At 43.1% G+C, this 21581-nt stretch overlaps 1 protein-coding gene and 1 pseudogene across 1 annotated transcript; both read left to right on the forward strand.

The window, feature by feature from the left end:
* Positions 1 to 496: 496 nt before the first annotated feature.
* Positions 497 to 3216, forward strand: LOC125549244 (nascent polypeptide-associated complex subunit alpha-like protein 1). Its single transcript, XM_048712703.1, has 4 exons — positions 497 to 676; positions 1520 to 1586; positions 2402 to 2526; positions 2621 to 3216. Exons 1-4 carry the CDS (start codon positions 626 to 628, stop codon positions 2954 to 2956), a joined length of 579 nt encoding a protein of 192 aa, XP_048568660.1. The 5' UTR covers positions 497 to 625; the 3' UTR covers positions 2957 to 3216.
* A 4077-nt stretch (positions 3217 to 7293) lies between these two features.
* Positions 7294 to 8684, forward strand: LOC125549245 (annotated as a pseudogene).
* The last annotated feature ends 12897 nt before the right edge of the window (positions 8685 to 21581 follow it).

Here is a 21581-nt window from a genome sequence, read left to right on the forward strand (position 1 = left end):
GAATTCTTTATGTTTCCTATATTTGGGGAGCCCGGACTATCCAGATGGATGAATTTTAGGGAGCCCGTTGGGAGTCCATTTGATGTCTGAACACGCCCGAACATACGTGGGAGAAATAAGCTTCGACCTCCGGGACGACCTTAATCATTTATTTGGTTTATTTATATATCTTGTGGCCCGTAGCAATGCACGGGCATTCTACTAGTATGTACTCCCTCCGTTCTAAAATAAATGACTCAACTTTGTATTAATTTAGTACAAAGTTAATATAAAGTTGGGTCATCTATTTTGGAACGGGAGTATTATTTTGCTCCACTGCCCCCCTAGCTCAATTGGCATCTACACTAAACACTAAGTTGCCAAGCGGACCTTGAACTGAAAACTAACGCTCGCATTCACTATCCAACTGGGCCGCACATGTTGGGCCCAAACGTTCCCAAGATGGGCCCAAACAGCGGCCAGCCAACGCCGACCGGAAGGCCAAGCGCGTCTCTTCCTCGCTTCCCCTCCGTCGCAGTCTCTCTCTCTTGGCCCTCTCCTCTGCTCTCCGGCTCCCAAGCCCCTCCCTCCTAGCCTAGCTAGGGTTTTACTTTCCCCTCCCACAAGGTTTTTCCGGCGCGCCACCATGACGGTCGCCGAGCTTCTCCGCGCCCAGCTCGAGGAGCAGAACATCGAGGTGATCCTCCATTCCGCCCCCTCCCCCCCTCCGATTTAGTGCCGTGTCAAACTGAAAAAATGATAATTTCGCCTCTCCATGCTTGTTCGGGCCCTACGTCGGCTTATTTTGTTGCGGCGGCGGTGCTAGGACGGTAGATCTCCTCTGTTTATGTCCCCTAAGTTGCAGAGCTTTGGTTGGAGAGCTGTGGGTGGCCAGCCTAATGGCAGTTCTGTGTTTGTCCCTGTTTCTGCTCTTATTATCCTGCATTTTTTCATTGGGGGGAGGGCAGCGGCCCAGCCCAGGCCTTGTGATGCCTGCTTGTCCAGCTACGAGTTCAATTTCAGAGTTTGCTTATACTGTCCTTTGGTCTTTCCGGAGCTAGCTTTGTTGTAATAGGCCCTGTGATTTGTGACTTGTCTGTTAGTTGTTCCTTCCTGTATAAAGATTTGTGGTTCCCTTTCTGAGAGAAGAGATCTGCAGTGTTGTACACTGAAATGCTACTGCTTTGTCTTGTGCATGCACAATCTGAAAGGAATTTTAACTGAGCACAGATAAATCAGTCACCTTTGGTGGTTGCTAGAGTAGAAATGCTACCTTATTTATTAATTATCTATGGAATCCAGTTGTGACCTAAGTATCATGTGTGTATTTGTGTATGCTTATATGAAGTATGACATATTTCCTGTACCAACAATATAAACATTTCACCATAGCTTCTGTTGTCAATGCAGGCAACAGTTCCTTGTAATATGTCTAACTCTGCTTTCCCCCCTCTGCATGTCCCCTGTTCTGAGGCATTGCTGCTTAGTGTTAATACTTATGACGCTCAAGTAATATGATATTTGTAATGCATACTCTCAGGGAGATGAGCCTATCCTTGAGGATGATGATGACGATGAGGATGAAAAAGATGACGATGACGTTGAGGGTATGATGAAATTCTATCCTGCAGTTGCTTCCATTCAGTTCAAGCAGCCACTTAGTTACAGACAAGCCTATTTCTATTTGAGATGCTGCCTTTTCAACCCCTGAATCAATTGGATTATTTTGTTTCTATTGGACTGAATTTTGGCATTATCATAATTAAGAAGTTGTTGTCTGATCTGTTCCCCAATATGATACAAACTCTGTATTTACCTTTTTTGGTTCACTTTTACCTGTTTTTATTTGAAGATTAGGCACTGACCAGTTTGTACTCTCTAATATTCTGTTCTTTCCATACAGTGCCATGCCTTTGTAGTTTATGTTCTTATATTTTTGGAATCATACCCACTTATTCCTGAATTATTCAGCACTGCTTGTCTATATACTTTATAGTTTCCTTGAGTGCTGCCTGCCATTCATATATAATATTCACCTCTGTACTGAGGTGGCACCTTGTATCAACGTCAATCTGTATTAACATATACTCCCTCCATTCCATATTAATTGAGGCTGAAATAGATGTATCTACTATCTAGCACTGAAATGCGTCTAGATACATCCATTTCAGTGTCAAACTGTCAATTAATATGGGACGGAGGGAGTACATGAATGTTCAGCTATAGCATTTAGTTTGATAGGTGCAAATCCTGAATGTAAAATCTTGCTTTTGCTATTATAATCCTGGTAGGTGAACCATTTCAATGTATTTAGTATGAAGTGATGCTGGAATTTCCATTATACAAGTAGCTAATCCTTTGTACCTTACCCTAACTATGTCTTGAAAATCTGACAATATACATCTGTGCTTTCTGGGACAAGGGGGCGATGCTGGTGGAAGATCTCGGCAGAGTAGGAGTGAGAAGAAGAGCAGGAAAGCCATGGAGAAGCTTGGCATGAAGGCCATTACTGGTGTGAGCCGTGTAACTATCAAGAAGAGCAAGACCGTGAGCATCTTGACCACTTCAGAGCGTTGTTCCCTGTGGCATAATTAAATGCTGGTGGTTGTTGCATTTTCTTAACTTCTCCACATAATTGCAGGTTGTGTATGTCCTCTCCAAGCCAGACGTCTTCAAGAGCTCGCAGTCAGACACCTACGTCATGTTCGGGGAGGTCAAGCTCGAGGACCCGAGCACTCAGCTGCAGACACAAGCGGCGGAACAGTTCAAGGCGCCAGGCCCGAGCAGTGTGATCTCAAAGGGTGAGCCGTCCATGGCAGCAGCCCAAGACGGTGAGGAGGTCGACGACACTGATGTTGACAAGAAGGACGTTGAGCTCGTGATGAGGCAGGCCTCCGTGTCGAGATCCAGGGCCGTGAAGGCGCTCAAGGCTGCGGATGGCGACATTGTCAGTGCTATCATGGAGTTGACTAACTAGGTGCTAGAAGGTGGAATTGTGTCTTGATAACAGGGTGTGGGATCGCAGAGCAGTTTTTGGTCATGTCATCTTGAAACTTGAATGTTGCAGTTGCGGGATTGGTAGCTCTGTTTCTCTGTTCACCAAACTAGTACTCTCATGTAGGTTTCCTAGGAGTTTTAACATCTGAGGATCAGCAAACTGTATGCTCTTTTGGGAAAATTTGTATCTTCTGTGTGCCAGATTTTGTTTTCGAATGCACGTAATCATGTTTTAGCTAATATCTGTCATTCGAGTTAGCTTTTACTAGATCCGGCTTAACAGTTTGTCTTGTCACATGGACCACAATAATCACTCAGAGTGTTGCTGCCACTGATCGACCAGATGAACACCTTTGAGGAGTCTTGGGGTATGTTTGGATTGTGACAAAGGTGTACCACACCTAATTTGTTGTTTTGACAAAAAAAAAATCTGTTTTTGTTTGGATGGCTGTCAACTTCTTGGCATATATGAATACTGTTTGTAGAACTCGTTTCTTTTCCTTGCCAATGTTCCAACTTACAACCAACCAAAACCTCAACCATTTCTTTTTTTTAAGAGTGAATTCCGGCTTTTACCCCCTATTTTGACATTTTTGACACTAATTACCCCATTTAGCAAGATTTCATTCATTTTACCCCATTTAGCAAAAATGTTGCCACAGTTTACCCCGTTTAATTTTTTTGAGCATTCTGACTGGTGGGTCACAATTGTCGGGTCCAGCTGGCATGCCACGTCAGTGGTTTTTCCTGGCTATTTTTCTCACTGCTGAACTGGGCAGCGCCGCTTCTTCTGACCGGCTCAGCCGATGGAGGTCGCTCGCGGCACGTCCAACGTCCAAGTCGGCCGCGCGCCACGCTCGCCTCCCATGGCTTCTCGTTTGTGTTGCTCTCCCCCAATTAACATTCAAACTGATTTTCTTATAAGCATCAAGTTCCTCTAGCATGTTCACCATGCCTGCATCATCTGTTAACTCAATCATGGAGTTTCCGTTGGCCCCCTTCTTCTGATAATTAGCACTGTCCCAAGGGTTGGAACCCAATTCCTTCATCTTCTCCTTTATATCAAAATAAATAATGAAATACCTCTCAATCATCTCTGGCTCTGGATTCTTGTATCCACGGACATGTAAAATATGCCTAACACTCTACATCTCCGTTGCCATCCGCTTTGTTCAAGAAAAAGAAAAATGAATTAGTGGCTGCAATCATAATATACTCTAATACGGTGAACGAACACGTTTCAGCATGCATCATAAGATACAAAGATCCAAACTTCCTTTACAGCTAGCAAGTAACAACACATACTCTTCAGTCAACATATTTGCTACCTAGATATTTAGATATGTAGGTGCATCAGAGTTAGTAAAGTAGTATATTTACACCACTTTAATCTAATCTACAGAACCATCCATACTTAAGGCCATATATGATAAAAGAAAAGCATACATGATTTTAGATTATATTGGTAACAATTTCTCCTATAATTTATTCAATGGTAATATGACATGCTGATCAAGTACAATCGTCCCATCAGAATACTTCAAACCGGAAATGAGTTTAATAGGGAGAAAAATAGACAGAAAAAACCCGTTGACGTGGCATGCCAGCTAGACCTGACAAATTGTGACCCGTAGGTCAGAACGCACGCAAAATTTAAAAGAGGGTAAATTGTGGCAACACTTGTGCTAAATGGGGTAAAACGGATGAAATCCCACTAAATGGGGTAATTAGTGTCAAAAAAGTCAAAATAGGGGGTAAAAACCGGAATTCACTCTTTTTTTAATTTCAACTAGCTATGTTTTGGTCTGAGGCATAAACCAAACACGCCCTGGGTCGCTTGCTGCCGACAAGGCCATCCCAAGGCTCGTGCAAATTCCTGCAGATACCTTGTTTTTTTTGAGTCAGTTTTGAACTTTTGATGCATATGTAATGCTAAGCTGTAAATTTTACTCCCGTAAAATAAAAACAGGTTGTAAAATTGTACTACTAGAGAAAAAGAGAGAACTGTAGACTGTGATGATCTTTAATGTGTACAGGGGCCTTTCCTTTCTTGGCCAGTTTGTCTCCCATCTGTCTCGTCTCTTCTTCAGTGGGCCCAACGGCGAGCCAGAGATAGTACCTCCTAGGAATCTCAACAGCCTCCACCCCGCGAGCCCACAAACTGTGCTTCCTCTCTCTACCACCACTGTTTCTCTAGAGTGGCACAGCGATTCCGGCAACCAATGTTGTAGCGAGGTACACTTCCCAAGTCCCTGTTATACCTTTTTGCTCATATACTGTAAAATCTTGTTCCTGATTCTGAGTGTGCGGAAATGCTAGGGGTTACAAAGGAAAATTCTTCGCCCCTTTTCAGTACTTGCATCTTGCTGTAGAACAGAGTGTAGCTTTCATCATATCTGCACCGTCGTCTTCTTATGTTGGCTCCTCCGCAAGCACATCAGGATTGGCGCTGCTTTCCCTCCTGAAAAATACACAGAGGCACCAACTCCTAAGGTTCCATATGATTTCTCGAGATGATGTGTTTCCGTATGCGTTCCATTCATATTTCATAGTGGATTGCACCGTCTATTGTCACATCTCTCTCTCCCTCTCTCCCTCTCTCCCTCCATCTTCCTATCTCCCTTTCTCTCTCTCCCCCCTTGACTATGTTCATGTTTGTTTAGGTTCTAGTACTATACAGATAACAAAGGTAGAGGCTACAAGAGACTACAGAGAGCAATGCTTTCTTTATAAGTGGCGTTCATGCTTTGGCTGAGAAAGGTTGGTGTGCACATTATCATTCATCCATAAATTTTCTGAGCCAATCTTGTAGTGCATGTCGTACTAAGCCTTTATTGCCATTTCTCCAAAGAGATATGTTTACATATGTGTGCTTTTGCTCTAATACCCCAGTAGCTCACCCTAGACTTTACACTAAACAAGGATTTGCCAAGCTAGTGAGAGACGTGAGTTTGGACCCTGAACTGAAAACCAAAGCCTTGTACACTATAAAATATGCGCAAGTAGCAAACTCTCGAATCTTCGGTGGCACCACCTCTCACTCCTCGCAGTCGCATGCGTCCTTCAACGCAAAGGACATGTCATCCCTGTTTACATTGATAGAATAGCCTACCGTCAAAGTCGAATCCGACAGATCTTGGGAACGGGGTCCCTAACTAGTAGCCTAGATGTGATGGCAACAAGGACAAGAGGTTTACCTAGTTTCAGTTTCTCCGAAGAGATAAAACCCTATGTCATGCTTGTGTTGTATTGATTTGGATGGAGTACAAAGTACAGTTTGATATACGACGATATCGTTGTGTGTTTGTCATCAATAAACCCTACACCTTGGTTTATATAGGTACCAGGGGGTCTAGGGTTACAATTAGATCAGCTATGTAGAAGGTAAAGCGTGTTGTAGACGACCTCGCTAAGTCTTAGGAGTATGCACCAAGTTTTCGGGAATACTCCTTCTACACGTCATGGGCCTCCTCGAGAAGACCTGCTGGAGGACCGCCATGGGGGTCCTCGGCCCGGCCCACCTGGCCGGGAGGTGACGTGGTGAGTGACCGAATTCTGGACACCATCACCGGCTGCTACCTTTCTTCTTTGTAACCTCTATTTTCCTTTTCGATCTGTGCTAGGTCGTAAATCTTATCCGTTCATCAATCAACTCCAATCTGAAATAAACATACCATATAGCTTTTGCAATTATAAAATCCTGGTAGGTGAACCATTTCAATAAATTTAGTATGAAGTGATGCTAGAATTTCCATTATACAAGTAGCTAATTCTTTGTACCTTGCCCTAAGAGGCAAAACAAAGAGGGATATCTTGTTCAAAATTCGAAAATCAATAATGGATAACAAGAGGACTTCAATTGCAGTCACAGTTTCTGTTCAGTCTTGCTTGACAATAGCGAAGTGCTGTATGAATGTTACACTTGCCATTTCCAATTGTTACAGATAATAATCCATGAAGTTTATTATGCCTAGAATTCTGGTCTTGTGCAAAATTTTGAAAATCTGACAATATATGTCCGCTTTCTGTGACTAGGAGGTGATGCTAGTGGAAGATCTAGGCATAGTAGGAGTGAGAAGAAGAGCAGGAAAGCCATGGGGAAGCTTGGCATGAAGGCAATTACTGGTGTGAGCCGTGTAACTATCAAGAAGAGCAATAGCATGAGCATCTTAACCACTTCAGGGCGTTGTTCCCTGTGGCATAATTATATGCTGGTGGTTGTTGCATTTTCTTAACTTCTCCACATAATTGCAGGCTATGTATGTCCTCTCCAAGACAGACGTCTTCAAGAGCTCGCAGTCAGACACCTATGTCATGTTAATTACCATTGCTATGCCTTTGTGGTTTTTATTCTTATTTTTTTGGACTCTATCATATTTACTTATTCCTGTATTATTCAGAACTGTCTCTACACAGTTTATAGTTTCCTTGAGTACTGCCTGCCATTTGTATATAATATTCACCTATGTACTGTGGTGGCACGTTGTATCAATATTAATCTGCATTAACATATGCATGAATGTTCGTATGTAGCATTTAGTTTGATAGGAGCAAATCCTCTAATGCAAACTCTTGCTTTTGCTATTATAGTCCTGCTATGTGAACCATTTCAATGCATTTAGTATGACGTGATGCTGGAACTAACATTATACGAGTAGCTAATCCTTTGTACCTTACCTAAGAGGCAAAACAAAAGGGATATCTTGTTCATTTTTAGAAAATATGATAATTGATACCAACAAGACTTGACTGCAGTCACAGTTTCTGTTCGGTCTTGCTTGAGAAAAGGGATGTGTTGTTTGAATGTTACACTTGCCATTTCCAGTGGTTAAAAATAAAAATTCATGGAGTGAACTATGTCTAGTTGTAGAATTCTGGTCTTATGCAAAATTTAGAAAGTCTTGACAATATATCTGTGCTTTCTGGGACTAGGAGGTGATGCTGGTGGAAGATCTAGGCAGAGTAGGAGTGAGAAGAAGAGCAGGAAAGCCATGGAGAAGCTTGGCATGAAGGCCATTACTGGTGTGAGCCGTGTAACTATCAAGAAGAGCAAGACCGTGAGCATCTTGACCACTTCAGGCCATTGTTCCCTATATGCTGGTGGTTGTTGCACTGTCTTAACTTTTCCACATAATTGCAGGTTATGTATGTCCTCTCGAAGCCAGATGTGTTCAAGAGCTCGCAGTCAGACACCTATGTCATGTTCGGGGAGGTCAAGGTCGAGGACCCGAGCACTAAGCTGCAGACACAAGCGGCGGAGCAGTTCAAGACGCCAGGCCCGAGCAGTGTGATCTCGATGGGCGAGCAGTCTGTGGCAGCAGCCCAGGACGATGAGGAGGTCGACGACAGTGACGTTCACAAGAAGGACGTCAAGCTCGTGATGACGTAGGCCCTCTGTGTTGAGATCCAGGGCCGTGAAGGCGCTCAAGGCTGCGGATGGCGACATTGTGAGTGCTATCATGGAGTTGACTAACTAGGTGCTAGAAGGTGGAATTGTGTCTTGATAACAGGGTGCGGGATCGCAGAGCAGTTTTTGGTCATGTCATCTTGAAACTTGAATGTTGCAGTTGCGGGATTGGTAGCTCTGTTTCTCTGTTCACCAAACTAGTACTCTCATGTAGGTTTCCTAGGAGTTTTAACATCTGAGGATCAGCAAACTGCATGCTCTTTTCGGAAAACTTGAATCTTCTATGCGCCAGATTTTGTTTTCAAATGCATGTAATCGTGTTTTAGGTAATACTAGCACATATGCCGTGCGTTGCAACGGAAAAAATTGATGTTTTGCACAAGCATAATGTCCCACAACATTGGATTCATTATGAAGAACATGTTGCAACACAACATCGCCCTTCTACAAAATGAACATAAAAAAATACGTTGCAATTTAGTCGTATTCATATTTTCTTTGCGGGGCATAATCTCCCACTGATTCCATTTAAGTACAATCATTTTTAATGGCATTTAAGCATAACCCTTTCATTAATTACCATAAAGTCCTCACCCGCTTTAGTCCTCTCCCTAAACATGAGCCTTGGACCTCACCCTTCCCCATCTACAGAAACAAAGGGCGATTTGTGCGAACCCTGGGCTCTCCACCTCGCCGTTGCCGAATCGGCGGCTCCCTCGCCCTCCGCCAGCCGCTCCGACGGTGGGAGGACGGGGGAGGCCCGATTTGCAACGTGTACATAGTGTAGGCGTGCCTAGGGAGCCAACCGGTGGCGTCGTGGAGGCGGCGACACGACTGGATCGGCTTTTTGCGGGTGTTGGTCTCCCCTTCGACGGCGAAGTTTCGGTGGAGCTCCGCTGTGGACCAGCTCCTTTCTTTGTGCTCACTGCTCGGTGAAGCGGCCATGCACGGTTCCCCGTGCTAGAGATCGAGGGATGGCAATTCCGACGGTTGAAGATCTTGAGAAGGAAGGCGGTGTTGAGCTGTGCGACGACGACGACAGCCATGGGTGTAGGTCCTCAGGGACAGTTGATCGGAGACTTCCCGTTTCGCCTGGGGGCTGCTTCGATCCAAGGCGTCAGCGAGCAGCCGCAAACGGCGCGTCATCGGCTCGTCCATGGTGCCGGCGTAGTCGGGTTGCAGAGGGGCTTGGTTGTAATTTCCTTTTTTGTGTGGACCTTTCTGTAATTTGGTCGTTTTAATATCAACTCCTTTTCTTGCAAAAAAAATTAAACATGATGACTGCCACTCGTATATTTAGAATGAGGTTGGTTTAGTAAATATAAAATGTGCATAATTCTTTGGTTGTTACATCTAAGAGATATACAAGAGGTCTTGTGTTTAATTCCCACAATGTTGATTTATTTTGACCCAATTATTTTTCGCGGTCTCTTTATGAAAGCCCATAAAAGGCCCATCAACATACAAGTACCTGGTCCAAATCGCTTAACGTGTGTAAACCAAACGAAAAGGACTAAACCAAACCAAGAATACCCATTCCCTTTAATAATAGGTATAGATATAGATATAGATATAGATCTGTCATTCAAGTTAGCTTTTACTAGATTCGGCTTAACAGTTTGTCGTGCCACATGGACCACAATAATCATTCAGTTTTGCTGCCGCCGACAAGATGAACACCTTTGAGGTGTCTTGGGGTATGTTTGGATTGTGACAAAGGTGTACCACACCAAATTTGTTGCTTTGACAAAATAAATAAATCTGTTTTTGATTGGTGGTTGTCAACTTCTTGGCATATATGAATACTATTTGTCTTTTTTTTTGCGAGGAAATACTGTTTGTCGAATTCTCGTTTCTTTTCCTTGCCAATGTTCCAACTTACAACCAACCAAAACCTCAACCATTTCTTTTTTTTTTAATTTCGACTAGCTATGTTTTGGTATGAGGCATAAACCAAACACACCCTGGGTCGCTTGGTGCCGACAAGGCCATCCCAAGGCTCGTGCAAATTCCTGCAGATACCTTGTTTTTCCTGAGTCATTTTTGAACTTTTGATGCATATGTAATGCTAAGCTGTAAATTGTACTCCCGTAAAAAAATAGGTTGTAAAATTGTACTACTCGAGAAAAAGAGAGAACTGTAGACCGATGATCTTTAATGTGTTGTGTAGTACATGGGCCTTTCTCTTTCTCGGCCGGTTTGTCTCCCATCCGTCTCCCCTTCAGTGGGCCCAATGGGGAGCCAGAGAAAGTACCCCCTAGGAATCTCAACTGCCTCCACCCCCGAGCCCACCAACTGTGCTTCCTCTCTCTACCAGACTACCACCAGCGTTGCTCTGGAGTGGCATAGCATTTCCGGCAACCAATGATCTGGTGAGGTACGTTTCCCAAGTCCCCGTTCTCCCTTTTTGCTCGTATACTGTAAAATCTTGTTCCTGACTCTAAATGTGCACAAACTCTAGGGGTTACAAAGGAAAATTCCTCGCCCCTTCTCAGTATTTGCATCTCGCTACATAACTGTGTGTTGCTTTCGTCATATCCGCACCGTCGTCTTCTTATGTTGGCTCCTCCGCAAACACATCAGCGTTCGCGCTTCCTTCCTTCCAGAAAAATACAGGGAGGCACCCACTCCTAAGGTTCCACACGATTTATCGAGATGATGCGTTTCCGTATGCCTTCCATTCATATTTTATAGTGGATTGCATCGTCTATTGTCACATCTCTCTCTCCCCCTCTCTCCCTCTCCCTCCCTCCCTCCGTCCCTCCCATTGACCAATTTCATGTTTGTTTAGGTTCTAGTACTATACAGATAACATAGGTAGAGGCTACAAGATGAAAGATTTGGAAGCGCTCCTACTCCTCGATGAGGAGCCGCGTTGATTTATATTGAGAGAGACAGTACAGCCCTATCGTGGCTTACAAGAAGAGGAAACCAAGTCGTGAGGGAGTTGGTTGTTTACAGGGAATCCTAGCAGGCTACGGGAGAGAGATAGAATAAGGTTGAGATTACATCAAGGAGATAAACACAAATTCTAACACCCTCCCTTAATCTCAACTATCCTACATTTAGATTCCTCTTGAACTCTTCAAATGGTTTTGCTGGTAGTGCCTTAGTAAATCCATCCGCCACTTGATCTTTGGAAGGAATGAACCGTATCTCAAGTTTCTTTGCTGCAACCCTTTCACGTACAAAGTGAAAATCAATCTCTATATGCTTGCTTCTTGCATGAAACACTGGGTTTGCTAACAAGTATGTTGCTCCCAAATTATCACACCATAAGCATGAGATGCGATTTTGCTTAACTCCCAATTCTTCTAGTAGTGACTCAATCCAAATGATTTCTGCAGTGGCATTAGCCAAGGATTTATACTCAGCCTCTGTACTTGACCTTGATACAGTGGCCTGTTTCCTGGCACTCCAAGAAAGATTAGGATCAAAAAATACTACAAAGCCTCCAGTTGACTTTCTGTCATCATTGCAACCTGCCCAATCAGCATCGGAGAATGCACTCACAAGAGTGGAATTAGAGCGTCTGAAATGCAGTCCTGTTCCCATAGTATGTTTAACATACCTTACAATTCTCTTGACAACTGCCCAATGTGCAGTAGTAGGTGCATGCAGATATTGACAAACCTTATTAACATCAAACGAGATATCTGGACGAGTAAGAGTCAAGTACTGCAATGCTCCAACAGTGCTTCTATACCTTGTGCTATCTCCTTCATGAAGTGGCTCTCCTTCATATGCTGAAAGTTTCTTTGAGGAGGACAAAGGTGTAGGTGCAGGCTTGCAGTTTTTCATCCCCATGCGAGATAGAAGCTCAGTAACATATTTCTCTTGATTTAGTACTATGCCATCTTGAGTCTTCTTAACTTCAATGCCTAGGAGAAAATGCAAATCACCTAGATCTTTAAAATCAAATTCTGAGCTCAAATCATGTAGAAGAGCATTAGTAGCACTTTGTGATGAACTTGCGACTATGATATCATCCACATATATGAGCACAAAGATGACTACTTTCCCCTTGTTATAAATGAACAGAGATGTATCAGCCTTGGAAGCAATAAAGCCAAGATACTTTAACTGCGAGCTCAACCTGAAGTACCATGCTCTAGGTGCTTGTTTCAAACCATAGATTGCTTTGTCAAGCTTGCAGACATACTGTGGCGGTTACTTACTCTCATATCCCGATGGCTGCCTCATGAACACCTCCTCTGAAGGAAATATGCCCTAGAGGCAATAATAAAGTTATTATTTATTTCCTTATATCATGATAAATGTTTATTATTCATGCTAGAATTGTATTAACCGGAAACATAATACATGTGTGAATACATAGACAAACAGAGTGTCACTAGTATGCCTCTACTTGACTAGCTCGTTGGTCAAAGATGGTTAAGTTCCCTAACCATAGACATGAGTTGTCATTTGATTAACGGGATCACATCATTAGGATAATGATGTGATTGACTTGACCCATTCTATTAGCTTAGCACTTGATCGTTTAGTTTTTTGCTATTGCTTTCTTCATGACTTATACATGTTCCTATGACTATGAGATTATGCAACTCCCGATTACCGGAGGAACACTTTGTGTGCCACCAAACGTCACAACGTAACTGGGTGATTATAAAGGTGCTCTACAGGTGTCTCCAAAGGTACTTGTTGGGTTGGCGTATTTCGAGATTAGGATTTGTCACTCGATTGTCGGAGAGGTATCTCTGGGCCCACTCGGTAATGCACATCACTATAAGCCTTGCAAGCATTGCAACTAATGAGTTAGTTGCGGGATGATGTATTACGGAACGAGTAAAGAGACTTGCCGGTAACGAGATTGAACTAGTTATTGAGATACCGATGATCGAATCTCGGGCAAGTAACATACCGATGATAAAGGGAACAACGTATAAGCCAACATGGGCATCCAGGTCCCGCTATTGGTTATTGACCAGAGAGGTGTCTCGGTCATGTCTACATAGTTCTCGAACCCGTAGGGTCCACACGCTTAACGTTCGTTGACGATATAGTAATATGTGAGTTATGTATGTTGGTGACCGAATGTTGTTCGGAGTCCGGAATAAGATCACGGACATGAAGAGGAACTCCGGAATGGTCCGGAGATAAAGTTTGATATATGGGATAATAGTGTTTGGTCACCGGAAGGGTTTCGGAATTCACCGGAAGGGGTTCCGGATGTTTCCCGAAATGTTTGGGTACGAGAACACTTTATTTGGGCCAAAGGGGAAAGCCCACAAGGTTTTTGGAAAGCGCAAAAGGAAGTTTTGCGGAGTCCAGGGGCCAGACGCCAGGGTCCCTGGCGTCTGGGTCCAGACGCCGGGAACCCTGGCGTCTGGCCCTGGAGTTCGAGAAGGACTCTTGCCTTTCAGGTGAAACCGACTTTGTGGAGACTTTTACTCCAAGTTTCAACCCCAGGGCTCAACATATAAATAGAGGGGCAGGGCTAGCACCAAAGACACATCAAGAAACACCAAGCCATGTGCCGGCAACCCCGTCCCCTCTAGTTTATCCTCCGTCCTAGTTTTCGTAGTGCTTAGGCGAAGCCCTGCGGAGATTGTTCTTCACCAACACCGTCACCACACCGTCGTGCTGCCGGAACTCATCTACTACTTCGCCCCTCTTGCTGGATCGAGAAGGCGAGGACGTTACCGAGCCGAACATGTGCAGAACTCGTAGGTGCCGTGCTTTCGGTACTTGGATCGGTCGGATCGTGAAGATGTACAACTACATCAACCGCGTTGATATAACGCTTCCGCGAACGGTCTACGAGGGTACATAGACAACACTCTCCCCTCTCGTTGCTATGCATCACCATGATCTTGCGTGTGCGTAGGAATTTTTTTTGAAATTACTACGTTCCCCAACAGTGGCATCCGAGCCTAGGTTTTATGCATTGATGTTATGCACGAGTAGAACACAAGTGAGTTGTGGGCGATATAAGTCATACTGCTTACCAGCATGTTATACTTTGGTTCGGCGGTATTGCTGGATGAAGCGGCCCGGACCGACATTACACGTACGCTTACGCGAGACTGGTTCTACCGACATGCTTTGCACACACGTGGCTGGCGGGTGTCAGTTTCTCCAACTTTAGTTGAACCAAGTGTGGCTACGCCCGGTCCTTCCGAAGGTTAAAACAGCACCAACTTGACAAACTATCGTTGTGGTTTTGATGCGTAGGTAAGAACGGTTCTTGCTAAGCACGTAGCAGCCACGTAAAACTTGCAACAACAAAGTAGAAGACGTCTAACTTGTTTTTGCAGGGCATGTTGTGATGTGATATGGTCAAGACATGATGCTAAATTTTATTGTATGAGATGATCATGTTTTGTAACCAAGTTATCGGCAACTGGCAGGAGCCATATGGTTATCGCTTTATTGTATGCAATGCAATTGCGCTGTAATGTTTTACTTTATCACTAAATGGTAGCGATAGTCGTGGAAGCATAAGATTGGCGAGACGACAACAATGCTACGATGGATATCAAGGTGTCGTGCCAGTGACGATGGTGATCATGACGGTACTTCGGAGATGGAGATCACAAGTACAAGATGATGATGGCCATATCAGATCACTTATATTGACTGCATGTGATGTTTATCTTTTATGCATCTTATCTTGCTTTGATTGACGGTAGCATTATAAGATGATCCCTCACTAAAATTATCATAGTATAAGTGTTCTCCCTGAGTATGCACCGTTGCGAAAGTTCTTCGTGCTGAGACACCACGCGATGATCGGGTGTGATAGGCTCTACGTTCAAATACAACAGGTGCAAAACAGTTGCACACGCGGAATACTCAGGTTAAACTTGACGAGCCAAGCATATAACAGATATGGCCTCGGAACACGGAGACCAAAAGGTCGAGCGTGAATCATATAGTAGATATGATCAACACAGTGATGTTCACCATTGGAACTACTCCATCTCACGTGATGATCGGACATGGTTTAGTTGATTTGGATCACGTGATCACTTAGAGGATTAGAGGGATGTCTATCTAAGTGGGAGTTCTTAATTAATATGATTAATTGAACTTTAATTTATCATGAACTTAGTCCTGGTAGTATTAGCATATCTATGTTGTAGATCAATTGCTCGCGTTTAGCTCCCCTGTTTTATTTTTGCTATGTTCCTAGAGAAAACTAAGTTGAAAGATGTTAGTAGCAATGATGCGGATTGGATCCGTGATCGGAGGTTTATCCTCATTGCTGCACAGAAGAATTATGTCCTTGATGCACCGCTAGGTGACAAACCTATTGCAGGAGCAGATGCAGATGTTATGAACGTTTGGCTAGCTCAATATGATGACTACTTGATAGTTTAGTGCACCATTCTTAAACGGCTTAGAATCAGGACTTCAAAGACGTTTTGAACGTCATGGACCATATCAGATGTTCCAGGACTTGAATTTAATATTTCAAGCAAATCCCCGAGTTGAGAAATATGAAATCTCCAACAAGTTCTATAGCTAAAAGATGGAGGAGAATAGCTCAAGTAGTGAGCATGTGCTCAGATTGTCTGGTTACTACAATCGCTTGAATCAAGTGGGAGTTAATCTTCCAGATAAAATAGTGATTGACAGAATTCTCTAGTCACCATCACCAAGTTAGTAGAACTTCGTGATGAACTATAATATGCAAGGGATAACAGAAACGATTCCCAAGCTCTTCGTGATGCTGAAATCGACGGAGGTAGAAATCAAGAAAGAGCATCAAGTGTTGATGGTTAACAAGATCACCAGTTTCAAGAAAAGGGCAAAGGGATAGAAGGGGAACTTCAAGAAGAACAGCAAGCAAGTTGTTGCTCAAGTGAAGAAGCCCAAGTCTAGACCTAAGCCTGAGACTAAGTGCTTCTACTGCAAAGGGACTGGTCACTAGAAGCGGAAACACCCCAAGTATTTGGCGGATAAGAAGGATGGCGAAGTGAACAAGCTATATTTGATATACATGTTATTGATGTGTACCTTACTAGTGTTTATAGTAGCCCCTGAGTATTTGATATTTGTTCGGTTGCTAAAAATTAGCAACTCGAAACAGGAGTTACAGAATGGACAGAGACTAGTTAAGGGTGAAGTGACGATGTGTGTTGGAATTGGTTCCAAGATTGATATGATCATCATCGCACACTCCCTATACTTTTGGGATTAGTCTTGAACCTAAATAAGTATTATTTCGTGTTTGCGTTGAGCATAAATATGATTTGATCATGTTTATTGCATTACGGTTATTCGTTTAAGTTAGAGAATAATTGTTGTTCTGTTTACATGAATAGAACCTTCGATGTTCATACACACCAACAAAAATGGTTTGTTGGATCTCGATCGTAGTGATACACATATTCATAATATTGAAGCCAAAAAGATGCAAAGTTAATGATGATAGTGCAACTTATTTTTGGCACTGCCGTTTAGATCATATTGGTGTAAAGCGCATGAAGAAAATCCATGCTGATGGGCTTTTGGAATCACTTGATTATGAATCAGTTGATGCTTGCGAACCATGCCTCATGGGCAAGATGACTAAGGCTCCGTTTTCTGGAACATTGGAGCGAGCAACAGATTTTTTGGAAATCATACATACTGATGTATGTGGTCCGATGAATATTGAGGCTCACGGCAGGTATCATTATTTTCTGATCTTCACAGATAATTTGAGCAGATATGAGTATATCTACTTGATGAAACAAAAGTCTGAAATATTTGAAAAGTTCATATAATTTCAGAGTGAAGTGGAAAATCATCGTAACAAGAAAATAAAGTTTCTACGATCTGATCGTGGAGGAGAATATTTGAGTTATGAGTTTGGCCTTCAGTTAAAACAATGTGAAATAGTTTCACTACTCACGCCACCAGGAACACCATAGTGTAATGGTGTATCCGAACGTCGTAGACGTACTTTATTAGATATGGTGCGATCTATGATGTCTCTTACCGATTTACCACTATCGTTTTGGGGTTATGCATTAGAGATAGCTGCATTCACGTTAAATAGGGCACCATCTAAATCCTTTGAGACGACACAGTATGAACTATGGTTTGGCAAGAAACCAAAGTTGTCGTTTCTGAAAGTTTGGGGCTGCGATGCTTATGTGAAAAAGCTTCAACCTGATAAGCTCGAACCCAAATCGGAGAAATGTGTCTTCATAGGATACCCAAAGGAGACTGTTGGGTACACCTTCTATCACAGATCCGAAGGCAAGACTTTTGTTGCTAAATTCGGAGTTTTTCTAGAGAAGGAGTTTATCTCGAAAGAAGTGAGTGGGAGGAAAGTAGAACTTGATGAGGTAACCATACCTGCTCCCGAATTGTAAAGTAGTTCATCACAGAAATCTGTTCCTGTGACTACTACACCAATTAGTGAGGAAGCTAATGATGATGATCATGTCACTTCAGATCAAGTTACTACCAAACCTCGTAGGTAAACCAGAGTGAGATCCGCACCAGAGTGGTACGGTAATCCTATTCTGGAGGTCATGTTACTTGACCATGACAAACCTACGAACTATGAGGAAGCGATGATGAGCCCAGATTCCGTGAAATGGCTTAAGGCCATGAAATCTGAGATGGGATCCATGTATAAGAACAAAGTATGGACTTTGATTGACTTGCCCGTTGATTGGTGAGCCATTGAGATTAAATGGATCTTTAAGAGGAAGACGAACGCTGATAGTAGTGTTACTATTTACAAAGCTAGGATTGTCGCAAAAAGGTTTTCGACAAGTTCAAGGTGTTGACTACGATGAGAGTTTCTCACTCGTATCTATGCTTAAGTCTGTCCGAATCATGTTAGCAATTGCCGCATTTTATGAAATCTGGCAAATGGATAAACAAAACTGCATTCCTTAATGGATTTATTAAAGAAAAGTTGTATATGATGCAACCAGAAGGTTTTGTCAATCCTAAAGGTGCTAACAAAATATGCAAGCTCCAGCGATCCATCTATGGATTGGTGCAAGCATCTCGGAGTTGGAATATACGCTTTGATAAATTGATCAAAGCATATAGTTTTATATAGACTTGCGGTGAAGCCTGTATTTACAAGAAAGTGAGTAGGAGCACTACAACATTTCTAATAAGTATATTTGAATGACATATTGTTGATCGGAGATAATGTAGAATTATTCTGCAAAGCATAAAGGAATGTTTGAAAGGAGTTTTTCAAAGAAAGACCTTGGTGAAGCTGCTTACATATTGAGCATCAAGATCTATAGAGATTGATCAAGACGCTTGATAAGTTTTTCAATGAGTACATACCTTGACAAGATTTTGAAGTAGTTCAAAATGGAACAGTTAAAGAAGGAGTTCTTGCCTGTGTACAAGGTGTGAAGTTGAGTAAGACTCAAAACCTGACCACGGCAGAAGATAGAGAGAGAATGAGAGTCATTCCCTATGCCTCAGCCTTAGGTTCTATAAAGTATGCCATGCTGTGTACCAGACCTATTGTATACCCTGCCCTGAGTTTGGCAAGGCAATACAATAGTGATCTAGCAGTAGATCACTGGACATTGGTCAAAATTATCCTTAATGGAATAAGGATATGTTTCTCGATTATGGAGGTGACAAAAGGTTCGTCGTAAAGGGTTACGTCGATGCAAGTTTTGACACTGATCCAGATGACTAAAAGTCTCAATCTGGATACATATTAAAAGTGGGAGCAATAAGTTAGAGTAGCTCCGTACAGAGCATTGTTGACATAGAAATTTGCAAAATACTTACGGATCTGAATGTGGCAGACCCGTTGACTAAACTTCTCTCACAAGCAAAACATGATCACACCTTAGTACTCTTTGGGTGTTAATCACATATCGATGTGAACTAGATGATTTACTCTAGTAAACCCTTTGGGTGTTGGTCACATGACGATGTGAACTATGGGTGTTAATCACATGGTGATGTGAACTATTGATGTTAAATCACATGGCGATGTGAACAAGATTATTGACTCTAGTGCAAGTGGGAGACTGAAGGAAATATGCCCTAGAGGCAATAATAAAGTTATTATTTATTTCCTTATATCATGATAAATGTTTATTATTCATGCTAGAATTGTATTAACCGGAAACATAATACATGTGTGAATACATAGACAAATAGAGTGTCACTAGTATGCCTCTACTTGACTAGCTCGTTGGTCAAAGATGGTTAAGTTTCCTAACCATATACATGAGTTGTCATTTGATTAACGGGATCACATCATTAGGAGAATGATGTGATTGACTTGACCCATTCTATTAGCTTAGCACTTGATCGTTTAGTTTGTTGCTATTGCTTTCTTCATGACTTATACATGCAACTCCCGATTACCGGAGGAACACTTTGTGTGCCACCAAACGTCACAACGTAACTGAGTGATTATAAAGGTGCTCTACAGGTGTCTCCAAAGGTACTTGTTGGGTTGGCGTATTTCCAGATTAGGATTTGTCACTCCGATTGTCGAAGAGGTATCTCTGGGCCCACTCGGTAATGCACATCACTATAAGCCTTGCAAGCATTGCAACTAATGAGTTAGTTGCGGGATGATGTATTACGGAACGAGTAAAGAGACTTGCCGGTAACGAGATTGAACTAGGTATTGAGATACCGACGATCGAATCTCGGGCAAGTAACATACCGATGACAAAGGGAACAACGTATGTTGTTATGTGGTCTGACCGATAAAGATCTTCGTAGAATGTGTAGGAGCCAATATGGGCATCTAGGTCCCGCTATTGGTTATTGACCAGAGAGGTGTCTCGGTCATGTCTACATAGTTCTCGAACCCGTAGAGTCCGCACGCTTAACGTTCGTTGACGATATAGTAATATGTGAGTTATGTATGTTGGTGACTGAATGTTGTTCGGAGTCCGGAATGAGATCACGGACATGGCGAGGAACTCCGGAATGGTCCGGAGATAAAGTCTGATATATGGGATAATAGTGTTTGGTTACCGAAAGGGTTCCAGAATTCACCGGAAGGGGTTCCGGATGTTTCCCAAAGTGTTTGGGTACGAGAACATTTTATTTGGGCCAAAGGGGAAAGCCCACAAGGTTTCTGGAAAGCGCAAAAGGAAGTTTTGCGGAGTCCAGGGGCCAGACGCCAGGGTCCCTGGCGTCTGGGTCCAGACGCCGGGAACCCTGGCGTCTGGCCCTGGAGTCCAAGAAGGACTCTTGCCTTTCGGGTGAAACCGACTTTGTGGAGGCTTTTACTCCAAGTTTCGACCCCAGGGCCCAACATATAAATAGAGGGGCAGGGCTAGCACCAAAGACACATCAAGAAACACCAAGCCGTGTGCCGGCAACCCCGTCCCCTCTAGTTTATCCTCCGTCCTAGTTTTCGTAGTGCTTAGGAGAAGTCCTACGGAGACTGTTCTTCACCAACACCGTCACCACGCCGTCGTGCTGCCGGAACTCATCTACTACTTCGCCCCTCTTGCTGATTCGAGAAGGCGAGGACGTTACCGAGCCGAACGTGTGCAGAACTCGGAGGTGCCGTGCTTTCGGTACTTGGATCGGTCGGATCGTGAAGACGTACGACTACATCAACCGCGTTGATATAACGCTTCCTCGAACGGTCTACGAGGGTACGTAGACAACACTCTCCCCTCTCGTTGCTATGCATCACCATGATCTTGCGTGTGCGTAGGATTTTTTTTTGAAATTACTACGTTCCCCAACATCCTCTTCCAGAACACCATGCAAAAACGCGTTCTGTACATCTAGCTGTCTTAGACTCCATCCCCGGGATACAACAATGGCTAACACAAGTCTTATAGTTGCAGCTTTTACAACGGGACTGAAGGTATCCTCATAGTCTAAACCATAACGTTGTTTAAAGCCCTTTGCAACTAGACGTGTCTTATACCTGTCAATAAAGCCATCTGCTTTCTTTTTGATTCTGTACAGCCACTTGCAATCAATAATATTTCTACCTCTTTGGTCAGGCACAAGATTCCAAGTTTTGTTCCTCATAAGTGTAGAATACTCCTCATCCATTGCTGTCTTCCACATAGGGTCACCAAGTGCATCATTTAATGTTGTTGGTTCACCTGAAATACATAGCATGCCATACAGTATAGTACCATCAATACGTATTTTTGGATTACGTATACCTTTTGTAATTTGGTCATAACTCGCAATGGAGCTTCTTGTTGCATGTGTGCTAGGAGCACTGGCGCAGAAGATCCGCTTGCTGCTGCTA

The sequence above is a fragment of the Triticum urartu genome, chromosome 3 (assembly GCF_003073215.2).
Source record: "Triticum urartu cultivar G1812 chromosome 3, Tu2.1, whole genome shotgun sequence".
Taxonomy (NCBI): Eukaryota; Viridiplantae; Streptophyta; class Magnoliopsida; order Poales; family Poaceae; genus Triticum; species Triticum urartu.